A 22,049-nucleotide genomic window follows, 5' to 3' on the forward strand; every position below is an offset into this window, starting at 1 on the left:
GAGCAAAATTGAATCAATGCAGCACATGCTAAATTAATGGAACTTTGGCACCATGATAGATATCAGCTAGTGATTTGGCAATAAGAACTATCATCCCTTGTGTTTTTTTCCCAGTCATCAAGGAGGTTTTGGTAAAAACAATCATCATTATATGTTTTAACTATGTGGAAGCACAAATAAAATTCTTACCAGCAAACTTTGCATATGACACAAAACCCTTGCAATATAACTGATGAGGAGGACAGGTTTAGCTCTGCAGAAGAGCATGAATCACATGCTAGACTGTGCCCACGTTATGGATGAGAATGTATGACACATTTACCAGTGGCATTTATATTTCAGAAAACAGTGACTTGAAAGCAAATTTGAGCTGAACATGAGCTCAAAATGTGATAGAGAACTAAGAACACAGTGAAGTCTTATATCTAAAAGGAGATTACTGAACAGAAGAGATGGTTTTACCACATGATGATTTATTAGTGAAAATCTTTATTCAGTTCACCCATCTGCACAATATCAACAGCACTAAAATGACAGGAAGAGTCCAGAAAAGAATGATGAAGAGTATTAGCAACCTGAAAAATCTTCCTAATTCTGCAAGTAAAGAAGTTAAAACTATTTAAGCTTCGTTAGCTTAAATATATAGTAATACATTAAGCTAATGGATTACTTTGCAGAACATTATCTTTGCTGTGCTGGCTGCCCACAAGTTCTTTACCTTGTGGACAACACAAGGTTGTTTTGTCCTCGAGGAAAAGGGCGTTAGCTGTTTTACATTCATATAGTTAAAGGTGAACACAAGAACCTCTGCTGCAGAGAAGCTAATGTACTATCTTCTTGTTGCCTGATGGTGCCACATCCTCAGTGAATTCAAAAGTAGGTTAGATATGATGTGGTCAAGACACAAAAGTACAAACATGGGAAGCTGTCATATTTTTGTGGTCTATTTAAACTAACATAATCCAGCAGCTGGAAGCTGAAGCTGGAAACATTGATACTGGAAATTAAAACCTAGTATTCTAGAGATGTTATATCTATCAATTATGTTCTTGAGGCTAAAATTGCAAATGTTTCTAAAGGCTCACATAGAAATTTTATCTTTGATACAGGGAATACCTTAGAAACGTTTTGAATCCGATTTTCCAAGCAGTCACATTGCACAAATAATGACATTTCCTTTTAAAAATCAATATATTTATAAGCATAGAAAGTTTCAAGGTTGCTTCTATCTCCTTGACCTGTGACCCCAACAGCAACCATATTCACAGGAGTATAAATGAATGTCCCAGAATGTCTGGACTGAAAATCAGTTTATGGATTATATCTATGCCGATTTTAAAAGATCCTTTATAAATTATTATTTCTTTATAAATCACCTCTTATAAATTAGGATTTGATCATAAATAACAGCCATGAGGCAATGAGATTAAAGTTAAGAAAGGCACACTGAAGGTTGAGCTCTTACTCTTGCATGCCAACATCCCGACTGATTCCATTAGCATACAGCTGAAATGTGAGCTTGTGAACATCTTGGCACCACTGAAGACACGTCTATAGAGGGGTTGCCCAAGATTCATGTATGTAAGATGTACACAATGCCTGTTTGAAGTTTTTTTGAGACAGTTATGTTTTTTCTGATCAGTAACCTACTTCTGTGCTGCTTAATAAGACATTGCACTCACCATTTCCTTCTCCTTAACAGCTTTCCTCTTGTTGATGTCTTTCGACAGTAAAAAAGGAAGAGGAAATCCATTTACTTACAACTGAAATCCTGTCCAAAATCCCTGTTGCACTTTGAGTGCTACAAAAGCACACAGAAAAAAACACTTCTTGTCATCTGAATCCACAGAAGAGATGAGCTTCAGTGGCTGAACTGAGGTAAAATTTGCACGTGATTTATAATTTCACTGAGGAGTCTTAGGAAAGTACATCCCATCCTATTTACCTCGGCTTTTCTTCTTTGAGGGTTAAAATTATATTTTCAGGATCATGCAGGGTCACTTTTCGGTTTGCACACACAGTCATACAAACACACATACACATGTACATTGTTGCATATTAAAGGACTTGCAGAAAATTTGAGTCCAAATCTGACAGGAATCATTGCTCTGTCAAAAATCTCACTGCAAGACCCTTAAACAGCAGCACTCTCAGCTTTCCAAGTGCAGGACTTGATGTACGAGGTTAATCACAAAGATTCATTTTGTTGAGGGATCAGAAACCCAAAGCTGGCTCTATATAATACCTAAATCCCTTAATGCAACCAGCAGAGCCACAGTACTTCTGTCCTCTAAAGCTGGTACTTTCAATTAATTCAAGATACCTGTGCATTCAGCTTTCTTTTCAGGCCCATTGCTAGAGGAAGAGTTTTGCGACTGGAAGGAAGGAAAACTCACAGTTCCGAAAGACAGGAGATAAACTGCTGGCTCCTTCGTAGTTAACAGAACTTCTATTACTCCCTTCACTGCAGGATTTCACCAAATCCGTTTGATTATGTAAACTTACATTTCTCTATCCTTTTCTATACATTTATTCATATGTAAATGAAAATCAGAAACACTTCTGAACTCTGCTTTCACATGCAGACAAAGGGTTTTCCCAGAAACAACTAACATGAAAAATTGCAGGCATCTGTGTATTGTTCTCTAATAATTTCTATGATGTAAATTCAAAGCTCCAATCTATTGACTCCTAAGGATAAGACAACTTCACAGAAAACTTCAGATCATGCCAAGAAAAAATCCTGCCTGGAACTCATCAGAACAGATACTCAAAACCTGAATCTGAACTTTGTTCTTTAGCATGACTTTTATGAAAATTCAGCAAAACACATGGTAACCCTACAGCTGATTACACTTTTCCATCTCACCATGAAGGCAAGGAAAATGGAATGGAATGACTTGTGAAGAAGAGGACAATGTGAACATGATATTCCTGGACCAGTCCCTTTTCTCTGTATCACTTCAAATACATGGTGAAAGCTGACTTATCATATTAACATTTAGGGACATCATTTTGTAATAATGGCTGGGAGATATCTTTGTTCATACCATTCTGTTAAAGAAATGACCTGAACAGAAAATACACTTTGCATGAATCTCCCATTTATCAGAATAACATCATACAGTAATCAGAGTGTGTAGAAATTACAATGCAGCTTGTGGAAATACAGCACAGGCTGTAATTCTTGAAATAGTTGAAAACAAACAAACAAACAAACAAATAAACAAAAAAGATCCATTAGGAAGTCTGAAGACAGAATATGGTCAGTTTCTTCTACTCCAAAAGAGTTATGAGAACCTCCATATGCTTTGAGACATTTGCTTTCTGTCAACCTGTTTGACTAGTTTATGATATTGCTGAATCAATTGTAAAATAGACATTAATATATTTATAGCAAACAGATATTATCTGGCTAAAAAATGGAAATATTTAGTAAAAAAATTCACAAACATGAGCTACTTATGTCCTAAAAATGATGAATGACAGGTGATCAGATGAGATGGAAGTTGTAGTGAAATGGATATATGGTTACAAACTCTTTTACCAAAAATGGCTTTCCTGCTTCAAGGATGGTCACAAACATTCTGTTACAAGTTGAGTGTGAGTGTACGTAAAAAGATAAGGACACTATCTACATTTACCTACTCTGATCCCAGTTGGCTGCAAAAAGCAGAAGAATCTTCCTGCCACAGTGGTCACGATTTTCCAGTACTCCTGGGAATCCATCTGTCAGAGCCCGTTTGATTCCTGGATCGTCGGCCTTGAAGTTTTTGAACATATCCAGGTTTAATTGGCGGTACTGGAAGTACTGAGCCAGCAGTCTGAAGGCCTCAGTTTGGTGAAACTTTCTGGCTCGGAGAAATCTCAAGATGAAGGCATCATCTGTACGTAAAAACCCAATGTCAGGCCTCGTGATAATCATGTCCCTGACTTGCTGGATATCCTGATGCAAAATGTCTGGGTTTTCATTCAGTTCCAGGCGGGCTTTCTCTATAGTCTCTGGACTAAGTCCAGCTTGCAAGTGGGTCATCTCTGCAAAAACCTCTTTTCCAAATCCTTAAATTCAGATGCTTTAGTAGAGGTGCTGATCCCATTCAAGTGATGGTCTACTGTGAGTGTGAGCCATTCAGATGCTTTTTCCCATCAAACTGATATTTAACAAATGAAAGCAAAGGGCTTTTCTTATTCTTGTGGAAAGAGTAACAGGCAGTTCACATGTAGAATAATCCATCCAAAGGAAAGTGTTGTTTATTCCATCACCTACTAAAAGAAAAGGAAAATATATAAAACAAAGATTAGATACATATATAAAGCTTGCAGAAATGCATTTCTGAATTTAGATAGACATAAAATTTCTTTGTGTGCTTTATAGGTATGAGGATACCAGTCAATTTCAGAATGATTGCATTTAAGATAAGGCAGTCACTAACATCTTGAATGTATGTATTCAGGCTTTCAGAAAAGTAATATGATTTATTGACAAAAAATACTAAGCTGTATCAACTTACTATTGGAATACACTGCGCAATGTTGTCTTACAGAAGTGGGAGTTGCAGCATCCCATAACTTTAAGCCAGGAATGACAAAGGCAAAAATAATAGTGTTTTTTCCACCCCTAACAGGAACAAAATTTCAGCTTCATAAGTACTCATATTTACTCTCATCATACTAAGTAGAACAACTATTTGATTTGGTTTTATCAATTGTACTATCAGCTTGTAGCTTTCCTTGAATTAAACACTAATCTGGCTGTAAAACTGATTTTTAAAAAAACAAAAACTCCACCAACATCGGCGATAATTTCTACTTTGTAGAACCTCACTGAAGGTATTTCCCACTGAGACAATACATCTTCATTGGAAGCTCTACATGAATAAGGTATTTGATGTATCTAACAGATGGGGCTGGTGTTTCAGTTGAAAAGAGATGGGTTTTATACTAAAGGTTTTTTTCCAGTATATTGTAGCTTTCCTGAATACCTAGTTCTGAATTTCATTTTCATTTCTGTACTTTACCTAGTATTTGTTTTTACAAGTGTTAGAAGAAAAGCTGCTTAAGACGTTATGTATGAACAAATCGGTACAGTGCATCTCTTACATTTCAGTGACATAATTAAGCAAGAGGCTGTCATCGAAGTCTATGTAGTTACAGTTGTGTGAAATAAGATCAAGGTCTGTCCCAATGTGATATGTGTGTGAAGAAAGATCAAGACCCATACAATTTTTCAGCCATCACAGAAACAGACAAGCGAATACCCCCCTCCACTGCTTAACTGATCTCTCTCTAATTTCTGAAAATTTGGTTTTAAAAATTAAAAGGGAATCCCTCAGTGAAAGACATACTTTTTGTATTTGAAGAAAGCTGTTTGGAAAGTTATGAATTATTTACAGCAAAACAACCATTTCACTCAGCTACTCCCCTGGGTTCAGCATTCTCAGATCAAACAAAGGGAAGAGCAGAAGCCAAAGCATTTTTTGGTCCAGAGTTTGCTCAAAGTTACATTGCAGGACCTGGAAGTCAATCAGCACAAGGGATACCTCAGTTCCCTGTGTTGTGACCTTGCATGTTATTGATAAAAACTACATTTTAGATGCCGCAGCTGCGGTCCCAGGATGAGATCCCAAAATTTGAATACAGAGAGTTTCTGCATATTTACTTAAAGGACATTTGTGGTGGGAGATAAGCTTTTCATTTAACAGCAATGTGAATTGGACTTTTTTGTAGGTAACACAAAGGAGAGTTTATTAAGCATCCTCTTTCTGTATTCACTGTGGAACTGGAACTGAAAAGAGCTACCTGCAGGGCAGAGTATCTGGTGATTGATCAGCCTGGGAAAACTTCAGGAAAGGTAGAGCTGGGAGAATAGAAGGCTTTTACAAGGCACTGCGGAGTGCAAATGACTCCAGAAAAAGAAGTCCTCAGGTTTTGAAGGATAATTTATGGGTGCAGGTTATTCAATTCTGAAAGAAATAAGAGCTGTATTAAAGGTGGAGTCCTCATATAGAAATAAGGTAACAGCTATTTGCTTTTCTCTTGCCTTTATTAGACCAAATTAGAATAACTCCTATAGTATCAAGTGCATTCCACTGATGTAAAATTGCAGTAGGCCATAGGGAAACTAAGCCAATATTTTGTGACTGAGATTTCAAATTAATGGTGACACTAGCATTTTCTTGCATGAATCGCGGTTTTAGTTACAACTGTCTCCATGAGCTAGTTAGGGGAGCTTAGGTGTGATAATGTCATTGGGGGAGTGTGGGACAAGGATTGGTCCCTCCCTAGTTTAAACATCAAATAGTAGAGTAAGGAAACTGTGCTAAAGGGTACTCAGCAGAAGAGTGGAAGCAAGAAGCTTATCTGGGGTCTGCATTAGCTCTGGCTCAGGGCCCAGCACTCCTGTGGCTTAGAATCTCAAAATAATGGAATCACAGGATGGATTGGGTTGAAAAGGACCTTTGGAAATCATCTGGTCCAACCTCCTTGTCATGAGCAGGGACATCATTCACTGAATCAGGTTGTTCAAAATCCTATTCAACCTAGCCTTGAACAGTTCCAAAGATTGAGCATTCACAATTTCTTTGGGCAACCTATTCCATAGTCTCACCACCTCTATCACAAAAAAAAAAAATTCTTCTTTATATTCAATGTGAATCTGTCTTTTTTCAGTTTAAAAATGTTAGCCCTTGTCCTATTACTACAGGCCCTACTAAAAAGTCTCTGACCATCTTTCTTCTAAGTCCCTTTTAGGTACTGGAAGGCTGCTGTAAGGTCACCCTGAAGCTTTCTCTTCTGCAGGCTGAACAACTCCAACTCCCTCAGCCTGTCTTCACAAGAGAGGTGCTCCAGCCCTCTGATCATGTTTGCGGCCCTTCTCTGAACCTGTTCTAAAATGTGCAAGGACTAGTGGCAGACAACTGTGTCACACACTCAATCCCCAGTGGAATCATCCATTTTCTAGGAGTTTAAGGGGAGTAAAACTGCTCTTTTTCTGACTCTCACCTCCACCAAGATACTTTCTTTGGAAATAAGGCAAATTTTTGAAAGGTCAACTACAGTCTGCTCCAGAAAGAAAAATGAGATTTGACCAAGGACATAAAATCTGGCCCTTCTTATTGGATCCCCAAGTATTTAATGTCAAAAATTATGCTACTTATTTTCATTAAAGTTGCCTACCATTTTTAACCAAATTAAAAGCCCAGGATTATCCCAAGGTGAGGGAGATACAGTCCTTTCCTGTCAGATGTTGTTGCCAAAAAAGCAACTTACAAATACTCAGTCTAACAAAAGATATATTTTAAAATGCATTTCAGAATTTTCTGATAGGGAGCTGAGCTATAACCACGGATTACAGTTATCTATAGATTATCCTGATTAACAGCCGGAACACGCTGCACTGAAATACTTTATTGGTGTGAAGTTATATATTGCAAAATAATCTAAAGTATGTGTGAAAAATTTTGTTGCTATTTTAATCATAACAAATCATGAGGTTAGGAATCCACTCTTACACCATTGCCTTCAAGGAGTCTGATATACATCATTGGATGAATTTGTACTCCCACTACTAACCTTGACAATAAGTTTAATGCTCCATAGCTACCCAGTTTAATTGTCACTGCACTTTCTCAAATGGTACTGATTTATTCTGATTCCCAAGGTATAACAGACCATTTTCACCCCCTCCTACCCATGGCAATTTCTCCTTCTCTTCCAGTGTTCTGTGCAACTCTCATCCATCTGCCAATTTTTCAGATGTTTACATCTTTGTTCAGTTTGGTCCAGGGTTGGTTTATCTTCCAAATGAAGATGCTAGCTTTTTTTCCTTACCTTGAATATTGTTGCTGCATGTTGGCAGTCTAGACTGTTTGTTATAGTCTCAACAGCTGTTTTTCTATCTTGTGACTCTTTGTTCCCAAAGGACTATTTGCTCTCCTAATGTCTTTTCACAGCCATTTGCAATAAATCATCTCTCTAAAGGAAAAAAACCCAGCTTTAAACAACAACAACAAAAAAAATAATTTAGAGAGATTTGAAACACGACATACTTATACCCAAAAAGGAGGGAAATTTCCACCAAAACTGGTGTCACGTACCATTTTGGTTTACTTATTTTCCATCCCAACAAGAGAATGACAAGGGACAGAGAGTGGCTTCAGGATGGGTAGCATACTGAAAGTGGGATACAGTTTTCAGACAAACAGCTTATATTTTTGCATGACCCTCCATGAAAAAGAAAAAAATTAGTTAATAATAAAATGTATAATAATACTATACAAACAAAAATGAAAATAATGTATTATGGAATATTTTAATATGCTTTACTGCTCTCTCTTCAATGACTGTTTCTGAGTCTGCATTCAACTCCTATTTGCTCTACATCCCCTGGAAGATTGGCCAAAACCAGCTCTCAATAATGATGGCATTTGTCTGGATCATTTTGTTCCTGCCCGCTTAGGTGTCCCTGCAATATCACTTACTTTTTTGAGCACTTCATGTCCATTTGGCCCTTGCCCATCCAATTCAGTTCCAGAAAGATTTTAGTTGTCTCTGTATCTACCAAGTGTTTTCATTCAGTCCAAAGCTATATGGAGTGTGAAATTTCATTACCACAGTTTTCAAATGGAGAAGGAACCAGTGTTTGATCCTCAGCTGGTAAGGTCTGGCTCATTATATAATTCCTAGCTCCTAGCATTCATACAGATATTAGCTGCTAAAATCATGCCAGAGAGGAAGGGAGTGGGCAGGAAGGGAGGAAAAATGGTAATATAGAATGATTTCATCTCAGAGAGTGGGTGTCATCTCATTAAATTGCTTTTTGAAAAATATTTTGATGTTAACTGTGGAAAACCTCTTGGGGCTATGTTCCACTTAACAGAGGTTGCTTCATAAGGACTGGGTAGGATGAATCCACACCTGTACCTATAGAAATGGTTCCTATGGCACTTTGTGGCCTTGGGTTACCTTAGTAGGAACCTGCTCTGGAAATGGATTGATAAGACATAGAAAGGGAACTACTCCAGCTCCATGAACTGCTTTCAAAAGAGCAATGAGAAAAACTGATTCTCTCTTGTCCTTGATGGCAAGACCATAGCGTCTTCCACAGATTATGGGGAGAAGCACAGCCCTGACTGATTTACCTGAGATCATGGAGGACACATTTCACATAACTGGGAACAGATCATAAGTCCTCTGAGCCACAAGATTACACATTAACACCTGGGCAATCTTTCCTCTCTATGCATAATGCTCTGCATCATAAGAAAAACATGAAGCCATGTTGCACACTGGGAAATGGAGAGGCAGACTGCAATGTTTCCAATGTCCCCAGTGTAATCATCTTAGGCTTTGAAGGCACAATCAGGAGTCCCAAAGGATACCATTTCTTTAGATTTTGCAAAGAGCAACCTCCCTATGGGGCTTTCCAACAGGACTATCTCATATTCCAAGTTCAATAGCCTGGCTGCTGCTCACATTGTTATAGAATCACAGAAAAGCTGACATTGGAAAGAACTTCTGGAGTGCATCTGGTCCAACCCTCTGCTCAAGCAGGGCCTCCTAGAGCTGGTTCCCCAGGACTCTGTCCAGACAGCTTTTGAGTATTTCCAAGGAGGGAGACTCCACAGCCTTCCTGGGTGACCTGTGTCAGTGTTGTTACTCTCACAGTAAAAACGTGTTTCCTGAAGTTCATGGTGAACCTCCCATGTTTCAATTCGTGCCCATTGCCTCTGGACCTGCACTGGACAACACTGAAAGGAGTCTGGCTCCACCCTCTTTGCATCTTCTCTTCAGGTATTTGTACACACTAATGAGATCCCCCTGACCCTGTTCATCTCCAGTCACAGCTCTCTCAGCCCTTCTTCATGTGAGCAACACTCCAGTCCCTTCATCATCCTTGTAAATCTTTGTCAGATTTTATCCCTTATGTCCATGTCTCTCTTGTACTGAGGAACCCAGAATGGGATACAATACTGCAGGTATGGCCTCACCACCCCTTCTCTTTAGCCCTTCCTTAGGGGGCTGGATCCTGTCAGTAAACATAAATGAGTTAAATATTGCAAGTCTTTTTTCTCCAAGTACTGATGCTCCTGTAAACCTTCATTATGGAATTGTTGTACCTCTTCAATATGAAAATAGTGAATGTTTGTGACTGTAATGGCTGCGTGGGGAATTTGATGGTTTCTCACACTTTCCCGGGATAGAATGTCCCAACTCAGTTACAAAAAACTAACATTTCCTTTAGTTCAGCAAAAACAACACATCGTGCATTCCTATTCCCCTCTTACTACAATCTTCTTGTTAGTTTGAATCAGTTACAGGTTACCCTTGGGCCAAATCTAAATGTCCAGAGCTGGTAATCTAACCATGGCACAGCACAAAACCTGACAGCAACTCAACTGATGTTTGCTGCTCTCTGCACAGTATGTAGGGCAGGCACATCTGCAGCTGCAACCAACCTGCAGTTGTCCTGCTGTTCCTACAAGCTGCCAGGCATGAGGAGAGACTGACAAGGTTGTCTAACAGACATAAAATAAAAAAAATCACATCATTATCTTTTGACCTAAAATGTGCGAAACTTATTGCCTACCTGAATATTAAGGAAGAGGAGTGGAACTTAACTCATAAATAAAAAAGTTAAACAAAAAGCTGTGAACTTAATGAGATTGGTTCAACTTTTCTCCAAGTCATAGTTTTTAAGTATTCATCAATCACAGATATACAGCAAATCCCTATGGGAACATGAGGACTTGTGGCATGCCACAGAAACAGCAGTCTATGAGCAATTTCTATGACAGTCATGAACTACTGCAAGCACCTCCACAAAAAAAGCATCCTGGCCACTATGGGACAGAGGTCACTTCTCTAATAACGTAGAAACTTCTTGCAGTAGAAATTATCAGCAATATGCAAAACATGAATTCTGACCCCCAAACCTCATAATTAAACTATATGTAGAAATCTGACAGCATGCAATCATAATATTGGTGTCTGAAATCCCTAAATGTGGTAGAAATTGTGTTACAACATCTGCACAAAGATATACAGGAGAAGGAACAAAATATACCAATATGTTTCATATAACATCTTTAATAACATGAACTTTATCTAATTTTGCAGTTCTTTTGCTTCATGTTTTGAAAAATTAAGTTCCTTTAAAAAATATGAAATGCAATGGTGGTGTATGAGTGTTAACTTTGTTCTGCTTTATATATTATGGCAAAGAAAGGTATCTGTGGCATTTCATGGAGTGGCAGTGGGAGAAGGAAGGGAAGGAGAGACAGTCAGGGGCAGAAAGTAAGTAAGGAAGGCAGGAGAAAAGGAGGGAGGCAAGGAATGAAAGAAAAGGAGGGAAGGAAGAAGGGAGGAAGGGTGGAAAGAAAGAGGGAGAAATTCTGCACCCAGGAATTCATGCAGTTCTCCTGTTGTTTTTTTTTCTCTCATTCCTGTTGAAATATGATCACAAAACCATGTTCTGCACACAGGGACTTCTCCCGAAGTTGTAGAGATAAAGTTTAATATAATTCTATAATACCTTGTGGGTTTGTTTTCTCAGTGGAGGAACATATCAGAAAGAAGGAGTTTATTTCTATAAATGCTATTGAAGGAAAAAATCCAAACCAAACAAACCAAAACCCCACTAAACTCTTGGAAGTTCTCAAAGTAAATCCACAGAGCAGCATTATATCATGAGGGAAAGGTTTTTGTGCCAAAAACCACGTGAACTTCAGCTCAGTGAATTTCCCACTCTATAAAAGACTAATGTTGTTTCTTTTTTGTTTGTTTCGTTAGTTTGTTTTAACTAGTAGGACCCAATTGTCATATCTTGTTTGTGTTTGTGCCAGAGACGCACTAGAGTACCGGGCTGTGAGACAAAATAAAACTCACTTGCCAAGCAATAGCACGATTGCTTCAGTAATTGCACAGTTCAGTTAACAATTTCATGAGTTTATAGTCTTAGTTTGAAGGAAATATTCTCCATCTTTTTATGAGGCTGATCATTTGTATTGCAACTGACATGGTCCTCTGCTGGAAGATGAGGAGGCTGCTATTAAATGTTTCAGTGAAATGACCTCTGTGTTCAAAGCACACAGAGTTGAACTGCTTTGACCCAGTGCTATGGGGTGGATTCTGCATTCCCTCCGTTGCTGAACACAATTACACTGCTTACACTACTGCTCAGCAGCACTCAGTGCTACTCATAGTATCTGGTCTCTGCAGCAGCTTTCAAGTTATATATTATGATTAAATAAATTAAGAAGGTTTTTGAAATAAGTTGCAATATCTTTCACTGTTTTGCATATGCCTTACAAAAGTCTAATTTTTAGAAAATACTCAATAGTTTTTACAGTTGGATGAGTCAACAGAATTCTTAAAATAATTGGCATCACTTTGTAACAGATATATGACTACATAAGCTGCCCCTGTAAACTTCAAGCTGGGATACAGACTGCATATGAGGAAAAGCTCTATAAGGTTATCTGACTTATAATTATACGAAAAAGTAAACCAGTACCTTCACTATGCAGTGCATGGCATAATACTGTTACATAATATGTCATGTAGATGTTGGCATTGTATTAACTTTTAGTACCGGAGAAAATCCGTGTTATCATCTGATTACTCAGAAAGCACATGAAAGCTGCCTTTCTGTAATTTAATTTTTCCTTCCAAATAGGATCCAGTCACTGTTTAGTGATGGACAAGGAGTAGCCATCTGCTCCTTAACTTCATTATTCCCAGAGCTTGTTAAAACTGAGGAATCAGCATTTTGAAAAGGGGAAGCTCTCTTTCTCCTATGACCTTCCTCACCCTCCCAGGATTAAAGCATTGCAAAGAGAATTAAAGTCAAGCCAGTAGCACACATGGGGTTTCTCCAGCTGTTATTTGCTTTGCATTTATTTTTATGCATGAAGCCCTGTCTGAACATCCTCACTTCTTGCAGAAATCACAGCTTAGTTCTTTACTTCCTGCAGCAAAGGATTCACAGGCTAGCCGTTATTCACCTCACTTCTTCCCTGCACCCATTATTCATCACTGTTTGCCATTGGGAAGGCAACACACTTGACTGACCTAGCACATTCCCTGCTCTCTTTAATCCCTCTTCCCTCTTTGGGTTGAGTACACCTAATCAAAACAGGCATCAATTTGCTAAGGAGCAAACAGGTATCTGCTACTGTTTGGCAAACTTCTGTATGTCAACACTTGGCTGGGGTCCTTACTTCAGTAACTTAAATCCCAGTTTTAAGCCTTTCCGCTACGTCCCTCTCACCTCTCTCCTGCTCACAAATTAGATCTGGACTTTCCCTTCCAAGTTGTGTTCCCTTTCTTCCCCATCTTCTGGGCTGCTCAGCTGCTTTTTTCAGTGCCATGCCCCCTTTCAGGAAGGACTGGGGCTGGTGATGGAGAAGGAAGACAGGAGGGAAAAAAAGGGCAGGAAAGTGAGGAATGTGGGGAAATGGGCAGGGAAGAAAGGAGACAAGGGAGTAGGGCAGGGAGGACAGTAGACAGGGAAGGCAGAAAACAGGAAGGCAGGAATAAGAGAATCAGAGAAGCAGGACAAGGAGGACTGGAGGCAGAAGAGCCAGGATAGATAGGAGGCTGGAAGCAGGAAACAGGGCAGGGAGGCAAGGGAGGCAAGGGAGGCAAGGGAGGCAAGGGAGGCAGGGGAAGCAGAGGAGAAAGGGGGAGGTAAGGGAAGTAGAGCAGGTAGGGCAAAGAAGAGAGGCAGGGAGAAGGGGAAGGAGGCACGGAGGCAGAGAGCAGAGGGAGGCAGAGAGCAGAGAGGTAGGACAGGCAGGAGAGGCAGCCACGGGAGGTAGGAATCAGGGTAAGGAGGTAGGGAGGGAGCAGGCCAGCTAAGATGCAGAGGAGGCAGGGAACAGGGCCGGAAGGGAGCAAGGAGTCAGGGCAGGCATGAGGTAAGCAGTGGAGGTAGGGGACACAGAGACAGGGAAGGCAGCGAACAGGGGAAAGAGGTAGGCAGGGCAAACAGATCAGGCAGAAGGCAAGGAAACAGAGGCAGGAGAGATAGGTTGGGAGGCAGGAGGTAGGTCAGACAGGGAGCAGGGCAGGCAGGAGGCAGCAGGCAGAGAGTAGGGTGGGGAGCAGGCAGGGAGTGGGACAGGCAGAAGGGAGCAGGAGAGGCTAGGCAGGCAGGACGCAGCCGGCAGGAGGCAGGGAGCAGGGCAGGCAGGAGGGAGCCGGGCAGGCAGGAGGCCGGGAAGGGAGCGGCCCCAGCCCGCCGCCGGAGCTGTCCTCCCGGCGGTGCTGAATCGCCGCACCCCGGCCCGGAGGGTCGGGGGGCGCCGGGAGGGCGGAGAGCCGCCCTGCGCAACCCCAAAGAAGGCAAATCCAAATACCTGCACAGCGCCAGCAGCTGCCGTGGGGCGGCGGGGGGCTGCGTGGGGTGGGTTTTTCCCCCTGTAGATGTCCTTGCTGCTGAGATGGGTGGGCGAGAAAGATCTCCCGGCTCCCGGGTTCCGGCTCAGATCTCTCTAGAAAACTGAATGAGCGAGCGCCAGCTCCACGGGGCTGTGATTTTTTTTTTTTTTTTTTTTTTTTTTTTTTTTTGGTAGGAGGCGTGTGCGCCAAAGCTTGGGTCCTTCCACTGCCGTCCCCCTGGGTCCTAAGCCCTCCTGCCGCCCGCCCGGCTGCCTCCCGGCGTTCCCGATGCCCCTGGGATGCGGACTAGGTGCTCCGTGCCGCCGCGGGAGGGGTGGGAAGGGGCTGCTGGCGGTCGGGAGGACTTAGCACTGCGGGCTTCTACCCAGCGGCGTGGGCTTCACCGCCTATTTTCTAGCATCACCCCTTTCCCAGCGAAAGTCGGGCAGAGCACAGCCTCCTGCGGCATTTACAGCAGCCATGGAAAGAGTGATCTTAATGGACCATGTATTATCGATGGGCTGCTTTAATGAACATGGCAGCCTGGGTTTATAAGAGAAGTTTCGCCTGGGTCAGACTGCAGGGACATCTAGCTCAGCGTGGTGTCACCAACAGTACCCACAGCAAATGTCTGGTCAAGAATGCAAAAATAGGACAACCTTCACCCCTGCACTCTCTCAGCCCCTCTCCCAAGTACTTCAAGTTCAGGAATTTTCCCAGCAATGTAGTACCTGTGTTTTTCAAATGAAATTGTACTCCTTGAGAACAATGTCTCCTAGAATACTCACAAATTTCTAGAACATCCTTCCATAATGTCCTTTGACTAGGCCACCTATTTCACGATCACCTGTCATTCATTGTAGTTATCTATAAGCTTTTGATAGTGGTGTAGAAAGGACAGAAGAAGGGAAGTACACTTATTAAATTAGGTCCTGAAAATCACTTTCTGTACAAGCCTCATAAGACCTGTATTAAACTGTACTTGGAAGACTTGGGTGATGTAATGACCTTGGCAACCAAATTCACATCCATCTGCTTTTATCAACACACTAAGCTCAACTAAATGTGTGCTTCTTCTTTTGTTAACCCTGTACATTGTGGAGTAAAATTCCTGTGAAGTGGTGGATTAAAGTCAGCTGATTTTCCTGGTCTATTTGCTTTGGGCATCCCTCTTGAGTCAGTTACTGAAGGATCTTATATAGCAAAGAACTAGGTGATAAATGATAAAGATAAGAAACAACTTCTATGCAAGAAATGGCTAAACAGAGTAGGATTCTTTGGCATGGAAAAAAAAAAGGTAAGTGTAGATAAAACAGTGATGTGGGTTTTTTTTTTTGTCATTCATAACATTTCATAATAATGAGCAGCATGAGGAAGATAAATTGGAATGATATCTCAGTATTATTTCCAGTTTTAGGAGTGGGAGAAATGAAATCCACTAGGGCCTAGCTTTGATTTAAACAAAAGGACATACTTCACAAAATATTTAGTGAAGCTGTAGAAGTCATTTCCACGGGACTTCATGCTTCAGAAAATTGTAGGACATATTTATGGAAGAAAAAAACATTAAAGGCTTTTAAATATGAAGTCATGACCTCTGGCTCGGGAAGTTCCTGTTACACAAATTGCTGAAGGCTGGGGTTATATTTGGGAAAGAATGATTACATTCTTGCCCTGCTCTTATTCTTTACCTTAACCATCCACTGCTGATCACTGCTGGAGACAGGCACTGGGCTAGATGGACCTTTGCTCTAACCCAGTACCAATTTCTTTTATAGACAAAGTAGACTGAGAATGTGAACACAACAGGATCCATTTCAGTTTTGCTTTCCCTTGAAAGGGGAATATTCAGTGGTTTCGTTCTACTTCAAAGAGTTTACATCCAGACAGAGTCACTTGCTTTTTAGAGGAAACACCCCAATATTAATGAGCAAAGGCAAAAGGAATCTGTGGGGAAGATGACTTGTGCTTTTAGAATTATTTCCATGCTCAACCGCTAATTTAACCCACAGCATGTTTGAAAAAGGTATATGAGGTATTTGTATCTTGTGACCCAACAACATTGACTGGAAGACAAGAAGTAGCATCTCAAAGCAGAGAGCTCAAAACCCTCACAAGAGCATTTGTCCCACCACTTGATATAAAAGTATTTCTAGCCCTGGGGAAGTTAACAGTCAGTTATTAAGTAGTCTCATTAGATCATTATTTTCTGCATAGAGATCAATTTGGAGATAAAAGAACAAGCACTGTGTTTTCATAATCCTCTTGCAAGCTTCCACTCTTGCACATATGATAAAGATTAATATACTAGCTACTGTAACTATGCAGTACTTCCCTGGGAATTGTTAATAATACTGAGTGGAAAGAACATGACTCTATAAACCCATTGCCTTAGGCAGTTCAATGAGTTGCCAAATTTGATGTATGCTTAATATTTGGGGATTTAATATTTTTATTTGGTTTAATTGGCATATTTTTTTTCCTTCTGTAGTGTTGCTGTTAAGTGACCACTGCTTGCTGATCCAGTGGATGATTGACGTGTTGCACAGTCCTATGGTAGAAGCATTTCTCTAAACGTATTACAGCAGGGCCTTATATCAATTCCACTGCAAATATTCTCATGTTACTTTCTCATTACCACTTTATCACTTCTTCATCCCTTCCTTTCTGCAAAGTCTACTCTGCACTCTGACAGCACGCTTCGAGTCATCTCATTCTGTGCATTGTCCGAGTCACTACACTTCAACCAAAGTTATGACCTCAGAAACAAGAATGTTGAAGATATAAACTTTGCGTTTCATAAAACTATGTCTGGGACATTAGAAACTCCCTTGCTGATGTGCACAGACTGGAGCTTCATCCCTTTCTCACTTGCAGTGTTGAATACACAGAGCTAAGGGGAGAAAAATGTGCCTGTAATCACAATTTTTTACTGAAGGCATTACAGTTGACTGAAAACATGGAGGGAACAGATCAGATCATGGGAACATGGAAGGGGAGGATATTTTATACAGCCTTTTCTGAAAGTAAAACAGAACTTTAATATTAAATTTATTCTAACCTGACTTTCCCTGTTCTCACACGTATTGTTTCTCTATTTTAACAAAGAGCAAAGAGATCACAAAGACCACAAACTTGGAAAGAGAATGTATATTTTCACCATCAGCAGAAAGTATCCATGTACCTGAACTATCAAGGAAGCTATGGAAGGTCAGAGTGGCTGGTTGCTCCATAGTCTAGGTATGATAAATAGTTTCTACTCTCTTTGCAGTAAAATATTTTGTCTTCACTCAGTGGAACGCACAGCCTCTTGCAGTATTTTTGACTGCCAAAAAGTGTTGTGAAGTTAGGGGCTAGTTTGAACATTTTTGCATTTCTGATATTGTTGTCTCATTCATACAAAGCCCAAACCCACCATAATATTTTAATTCATCACAGTCAGGAATGGATTTTTTTTAATACCAGAAAAATCATTCCAAATAAGTGGAAAACTGCTCTCCCTCTACCTTAAGACTGAAACAGAGATATATATCTACATAACATACAAATATATTGATCTTCAGTATTTTATGGGGTTAGGGTATGTGAATGCTGTGCATATATATTCCTTGAGCAGATGACCCCACCGATCATCCCTTCTAAACTTATTCATTCTATGGTTCTGTTATATAAGGAGAGGGACAGATCTTTGATGCAATTCAGTACATACCTAGTGTCATTACATTTCCAAGTGTGATTTCTCCAAAATTTAAAATGTTCTTTACAGCTTGTGAACAGGGAATTTTAGAAATAATATAGTATAGGATGTTCTTGTATCTTTAAAATTTCTTTTGTGAAAAATTTACTGCAAGTTTCTAAAATTAACAGTCAATTTTAATAATTAATTGGGAGCTCAATCTTTTTCTCTAATCTACAATTACCATCTGGCTTTACTTCCTTTGAAAGTAACTGCATTGAAAGCCCCAGTAGACTAAAAAATAATAATTCTAAAACAGCTTAGACCCAATAAATCATTATTCTTAAGGGAGAAGTAACTCTTAGATCACAGTTCAGAGAGATTCATGTTATAAATCCTCCCAGGTTTCCTGAAACTTTAAAATATTTAAAAATTTATACCAAAGAATGCAAAACACATGCAAATTGATTGTTCGTATGACTTATTTAATGAGAAAGGTCCAGTTTTGCCATTTTTGCTCTTGATGTAGAGAATTCATTCTTTTGCTGAATTCACATACAATGACCACTTATGCCACTCTCAGAATAACGTGTAACTGGGACACAAGGAGAGTTTTGGCCTCGAGCATGTAGGTGGGTGAAGCTGAAATATTCCATTTCCATGGGAATTCCAGGAACTGGAGAGGAGATCCAGCATACAGCTGGAGGTCAGCAGCAGAATTCAGGTAAAGGCAAACTCTCAGGACTGCGATCCACAATTTTCCCCCTCAGCTCCTACTTAACTCTGAAACGGTCTAATTCCCATAGCTAGGTTATTTTGGGTTTGTGGAGCTTGTGCAGGCCCAGGCTGAGTATCTTGGTTCCAATGATCAATCAACTTTCAAAAACTACAAGTGAATATGAGTCAGCAGTGCCCTGGTAGCCAGAAGGGCCAACCATGTCCTGGGGGGCATTGTGCAAAGCATCGCAGCCAGTCAGGGGAGGGGACTGTCACGCTGTGCTCTGCACTGGTACGGCCTCACCTTGCATATTGTGGCAGTTTTGGGCACTGCAATATATGAAAGATATAAAGCTATTAAAGAGTGTCCAAAGGAGGGCCACGAGGATGGTGAAAGGCTTTGAGGGGAAGCTGTATGAGGAGCAATTGAGGTCACTTGGTCTGTTCAGCCAGGAGAAGAGGAGACTAAGGGGAGACCTCATCTCAGTCTACGACTTCCTCATGAGGGGAAGAGGAGCACACACTGACCTCTTCTCTGTGTCGACCAGTGACAGGACCCAACGGAATGTCCTGAAGTTGTGTCAGGAGAGGTTTAGGTTGGATATTAGAAAAAGGTTCTTCACTCTGAGGGTGGTTGGGCACTGGAACAGGTTCTCCAGGGAAGTGGTCACAGCACCAAGCCTGTCAGAGTTCAAGAAGCATTCAGGAAGTGTCTCTCTGTCATGTACATGTTGGAAATGTTGACTTTAGCCTCAGATGTGCTGTTAAAATCAGGCACAGATTTGGCCTCATGTCTTCAGTCAGTTTAACTTGGCAGCACTTGACTGTGCTGGCTTTAGTGAGATAACTGATTTAAATCACCTGGGGACCTGCTCCTATTGAGTTCAATTACTTACAAAGTCAGTGCTACTCTGTCTAAACAATAATGGCACTGTCTTGCTAATTCATTGTGTCCTTTTGCAGAGGGAAATAAATTGTGAGATGTCGTGTTTTGCATAGCTAGTACCTAAACGATATGGCCTTTAAAGAATAGCATGGCAAAACTTTGCCATACTGCTTAAGAAGGCGAATATCAGAGCTAATGTTCAGGGGTAAGACAACCTAAGGTAGTCTGGAATGACAAGAAAAGCTTGCAGGGAGGTAAGTGTTCCAAAAAATAGATGAATCCATCAAGGTTTTGGATGGCTGTTGAAGAACTAATTCAGAACAATCCCCTTGGGAAAAACCTAGCTGCTTTCTGGTGCCTTACTACATTGGGATCAGTTTGCACATGAGCAACACTTCAGTCTGAATTCTAGCACACTGATCTCAGATAAGATTTGTTAAAAGCTTGAAATACATAAGCTGTTAAATGTCAATTCTCCAGTGTGTTAACTTCAGGGTTCCTGAATTTTCCAAAGTCTGTTGTATATTTTCCTTTTTGTATAATAATTGCAATTTGCTCCAATGTAATTGTCCAAGGTAGTTTTAACAGTTGAGCTCAAAATGCAAGAATGTAACTTGAGAAGTGACAAAAAAAGAATTTGAAGGTTGGTAGTTGGACTGGAATAGATAAAGATGAGGGGAATAATAGGATTCTCATCTGATTGCTTAATTTGTTACGTGATGATTTATTTCTGAAATAGTTTTAAATGAATGATGTACATAAATGCATGCAGTTTTGGATGGCACTAACATAAATCAGCAACAGTAATAATGACTGTGAGATCTTGCATGTGTAAACAAGCGTATGTGCAATATAAATTCAATTATCTCGATGTCACTGAGGATATAGAATAATTTCATATTTGTGACTGAATAACTGCAGAAATTTTTGTTCAAGATACAGGTCAGATTCTTGTTCTGGATAGCTGAAATCTCTGCTGAAAACTGAAGTATATGAATGTATATCCATATATGTACAAAAATAGAGGCAAGAACAATGGTTGCATTGCTCAGCATATATAAATCAACATCACTCCACTGACTGTGCCAGAGCTGTGCTAATTTACACTGGCCAGCACAGGGGTAAATCTGTGTATATAAAGCAACTCTTACAGCTGTCACCAGTCTGATGTTTTACATTGCCACTTTGTACAGGAGTGTAAAGGATGCAACTATCTGCTGAAACTACTCTACAGAATGGTTTTATTCTTCCTGGGATGCAGAGTGTAGACAGTATCAGTGTAATCTTGCAAACACTGCGTATGTTTTCATGTCATCTTGGAGCCCTGGCATAATCCATCTATCCAACAGTGGGGCATACAGCAATCACGCATTTTTAACTGGCAGGAGGCTTTTTGCTTGTCATAGCTGGTGAGCCCCAAGGGAGCTGAGGCTCCTGCCATCCTGGTTCCTGATATATGCTGATTCAGTCATTAAAATGTGCATTCATCTTCCTTTTCCCAAGACTTAGCTGTGCACAGCAGGTTTAACTAAATTACCAATAAGAAAGCCTCTTAAATCATCTGCAATCCTGACTGGCAGCCTCACAAGCAGATGCAGCAACCAATCTTGAGGCAAACAGAGTCTGTTCAGCAGCAGCTTTGCACTTCTGTGTGTACCAGCTAGGTTTTTTTTTAATCATTAACGGGCAAGTACATTGAAGACAGAGGGAGGAGGGGCAGAGGAAGAATGAGAAAAATGGTTGGGAAGGAAAAGGTGAGACTATTGGAAAATTCTCATTGCCTTGTCTGTTGTGGTACCCTCTCTGCAACTGTAAGATAAAAGGAACAACCCCTTCTCTTAAGTGTCCCTAGCTTCAGGGTGTGGAGGACTGTTAATCAGCTTGTTCTCATGCAGCATGGATCTGCAGCAGGGCTGGTTGGAGGAGTGCCAAGAACTGCCACTTCATTCTGAGAAATCTCCCTTTGCCTGAGATTTTAATGGCTTTGGGACATGTCTGTCTGTGTGTGTGTCTCTGTGTTTGCGCGTCTGTGTGTTTGTACGAGAGAGAGAAAATGTATTCTCTTGTCACTTTTCTACATCTCACATACACTACTGCAAATACCTTTTTTTTCCTATGTGTACACATGAAAGGTGGTTTCAGTAACTGTTTACAAAAGTGCTGGAAAGATCTGGTTCTGGAAGCAAGCCCTCACTGTCAGGCATTGTTGGAATCTATCACAGCTGCCAGATCACTTCTGTAGAGGCATAAAATCCCAGAAACTCTTCATTAAGGTGGTCAAGCTCAGCTGTTGCCAAACTAGCTGGACACAATTAGTCTTGCTTCCCTCCTAGTAAAGGGTCAAGATTTAACTACAGGCTGTGATTTTCTACAGAAAACTAAATCTGG

General features: G+C 40.5%; 1 protein-coding gene across 3 annotated transcripts in view; it reads right to left on the reverse strand.

Annotated features, from left to right (window-relative positions):
- The window catches only part of CLVS1 (clavesin 1), a 106,060-nt gene extending 91,527 nt beyond the window's left edge, over positions 1 to 14,533 (reverse strand). Inside the window, exons 1-3 of one of the 3 annotated variants that reach the window (XM_032695512.1) lie at positions 14,361 to 14,533; positions 7,831 to 7,972; positions 3,645 to 4,266 (exon numbers count right to left, since the gene is read on the reverse strand). In XM_032695512.1, coding sequence (XP_032551403.1) covers positions 3,645 to 4,033 — 389 coding nt within the window. In that variant the 5' untranslated portion in view covers positions 4,034 to 4,266; positions 7,831 to 7,972; positions 14,361 to 14,533. The remainder of the gene's footprint in view (positions 1 to 3,644; positions 4,267 to 7,830; positions 7,973 to 14,360) is intronic. The other 2 variants (XM_032695517.1, XM_032695507.1) reach the window with 2 other exon arrangements.
- Between the last annotated feature and the right edge of the window lie 7,516 nt (positions 14,534 to 22,049).

The sequence above is a fragment of the Chiroxiphia lanceolata genome, chromosome 1, assembly GCF_009829145.1.
Source record: "Chiroxiphia lanceolata isolate bChiLan1 chromosome 1, bChiLan1.pri, whole genome shotgun sequence".
Classification (NCBI taxonomy): Eukaryota; Metazoa; Chordata; class Aves; order Passeriformes; family Pipridae; genus Chiroxiphia; species Chiroxiphia lanceolata.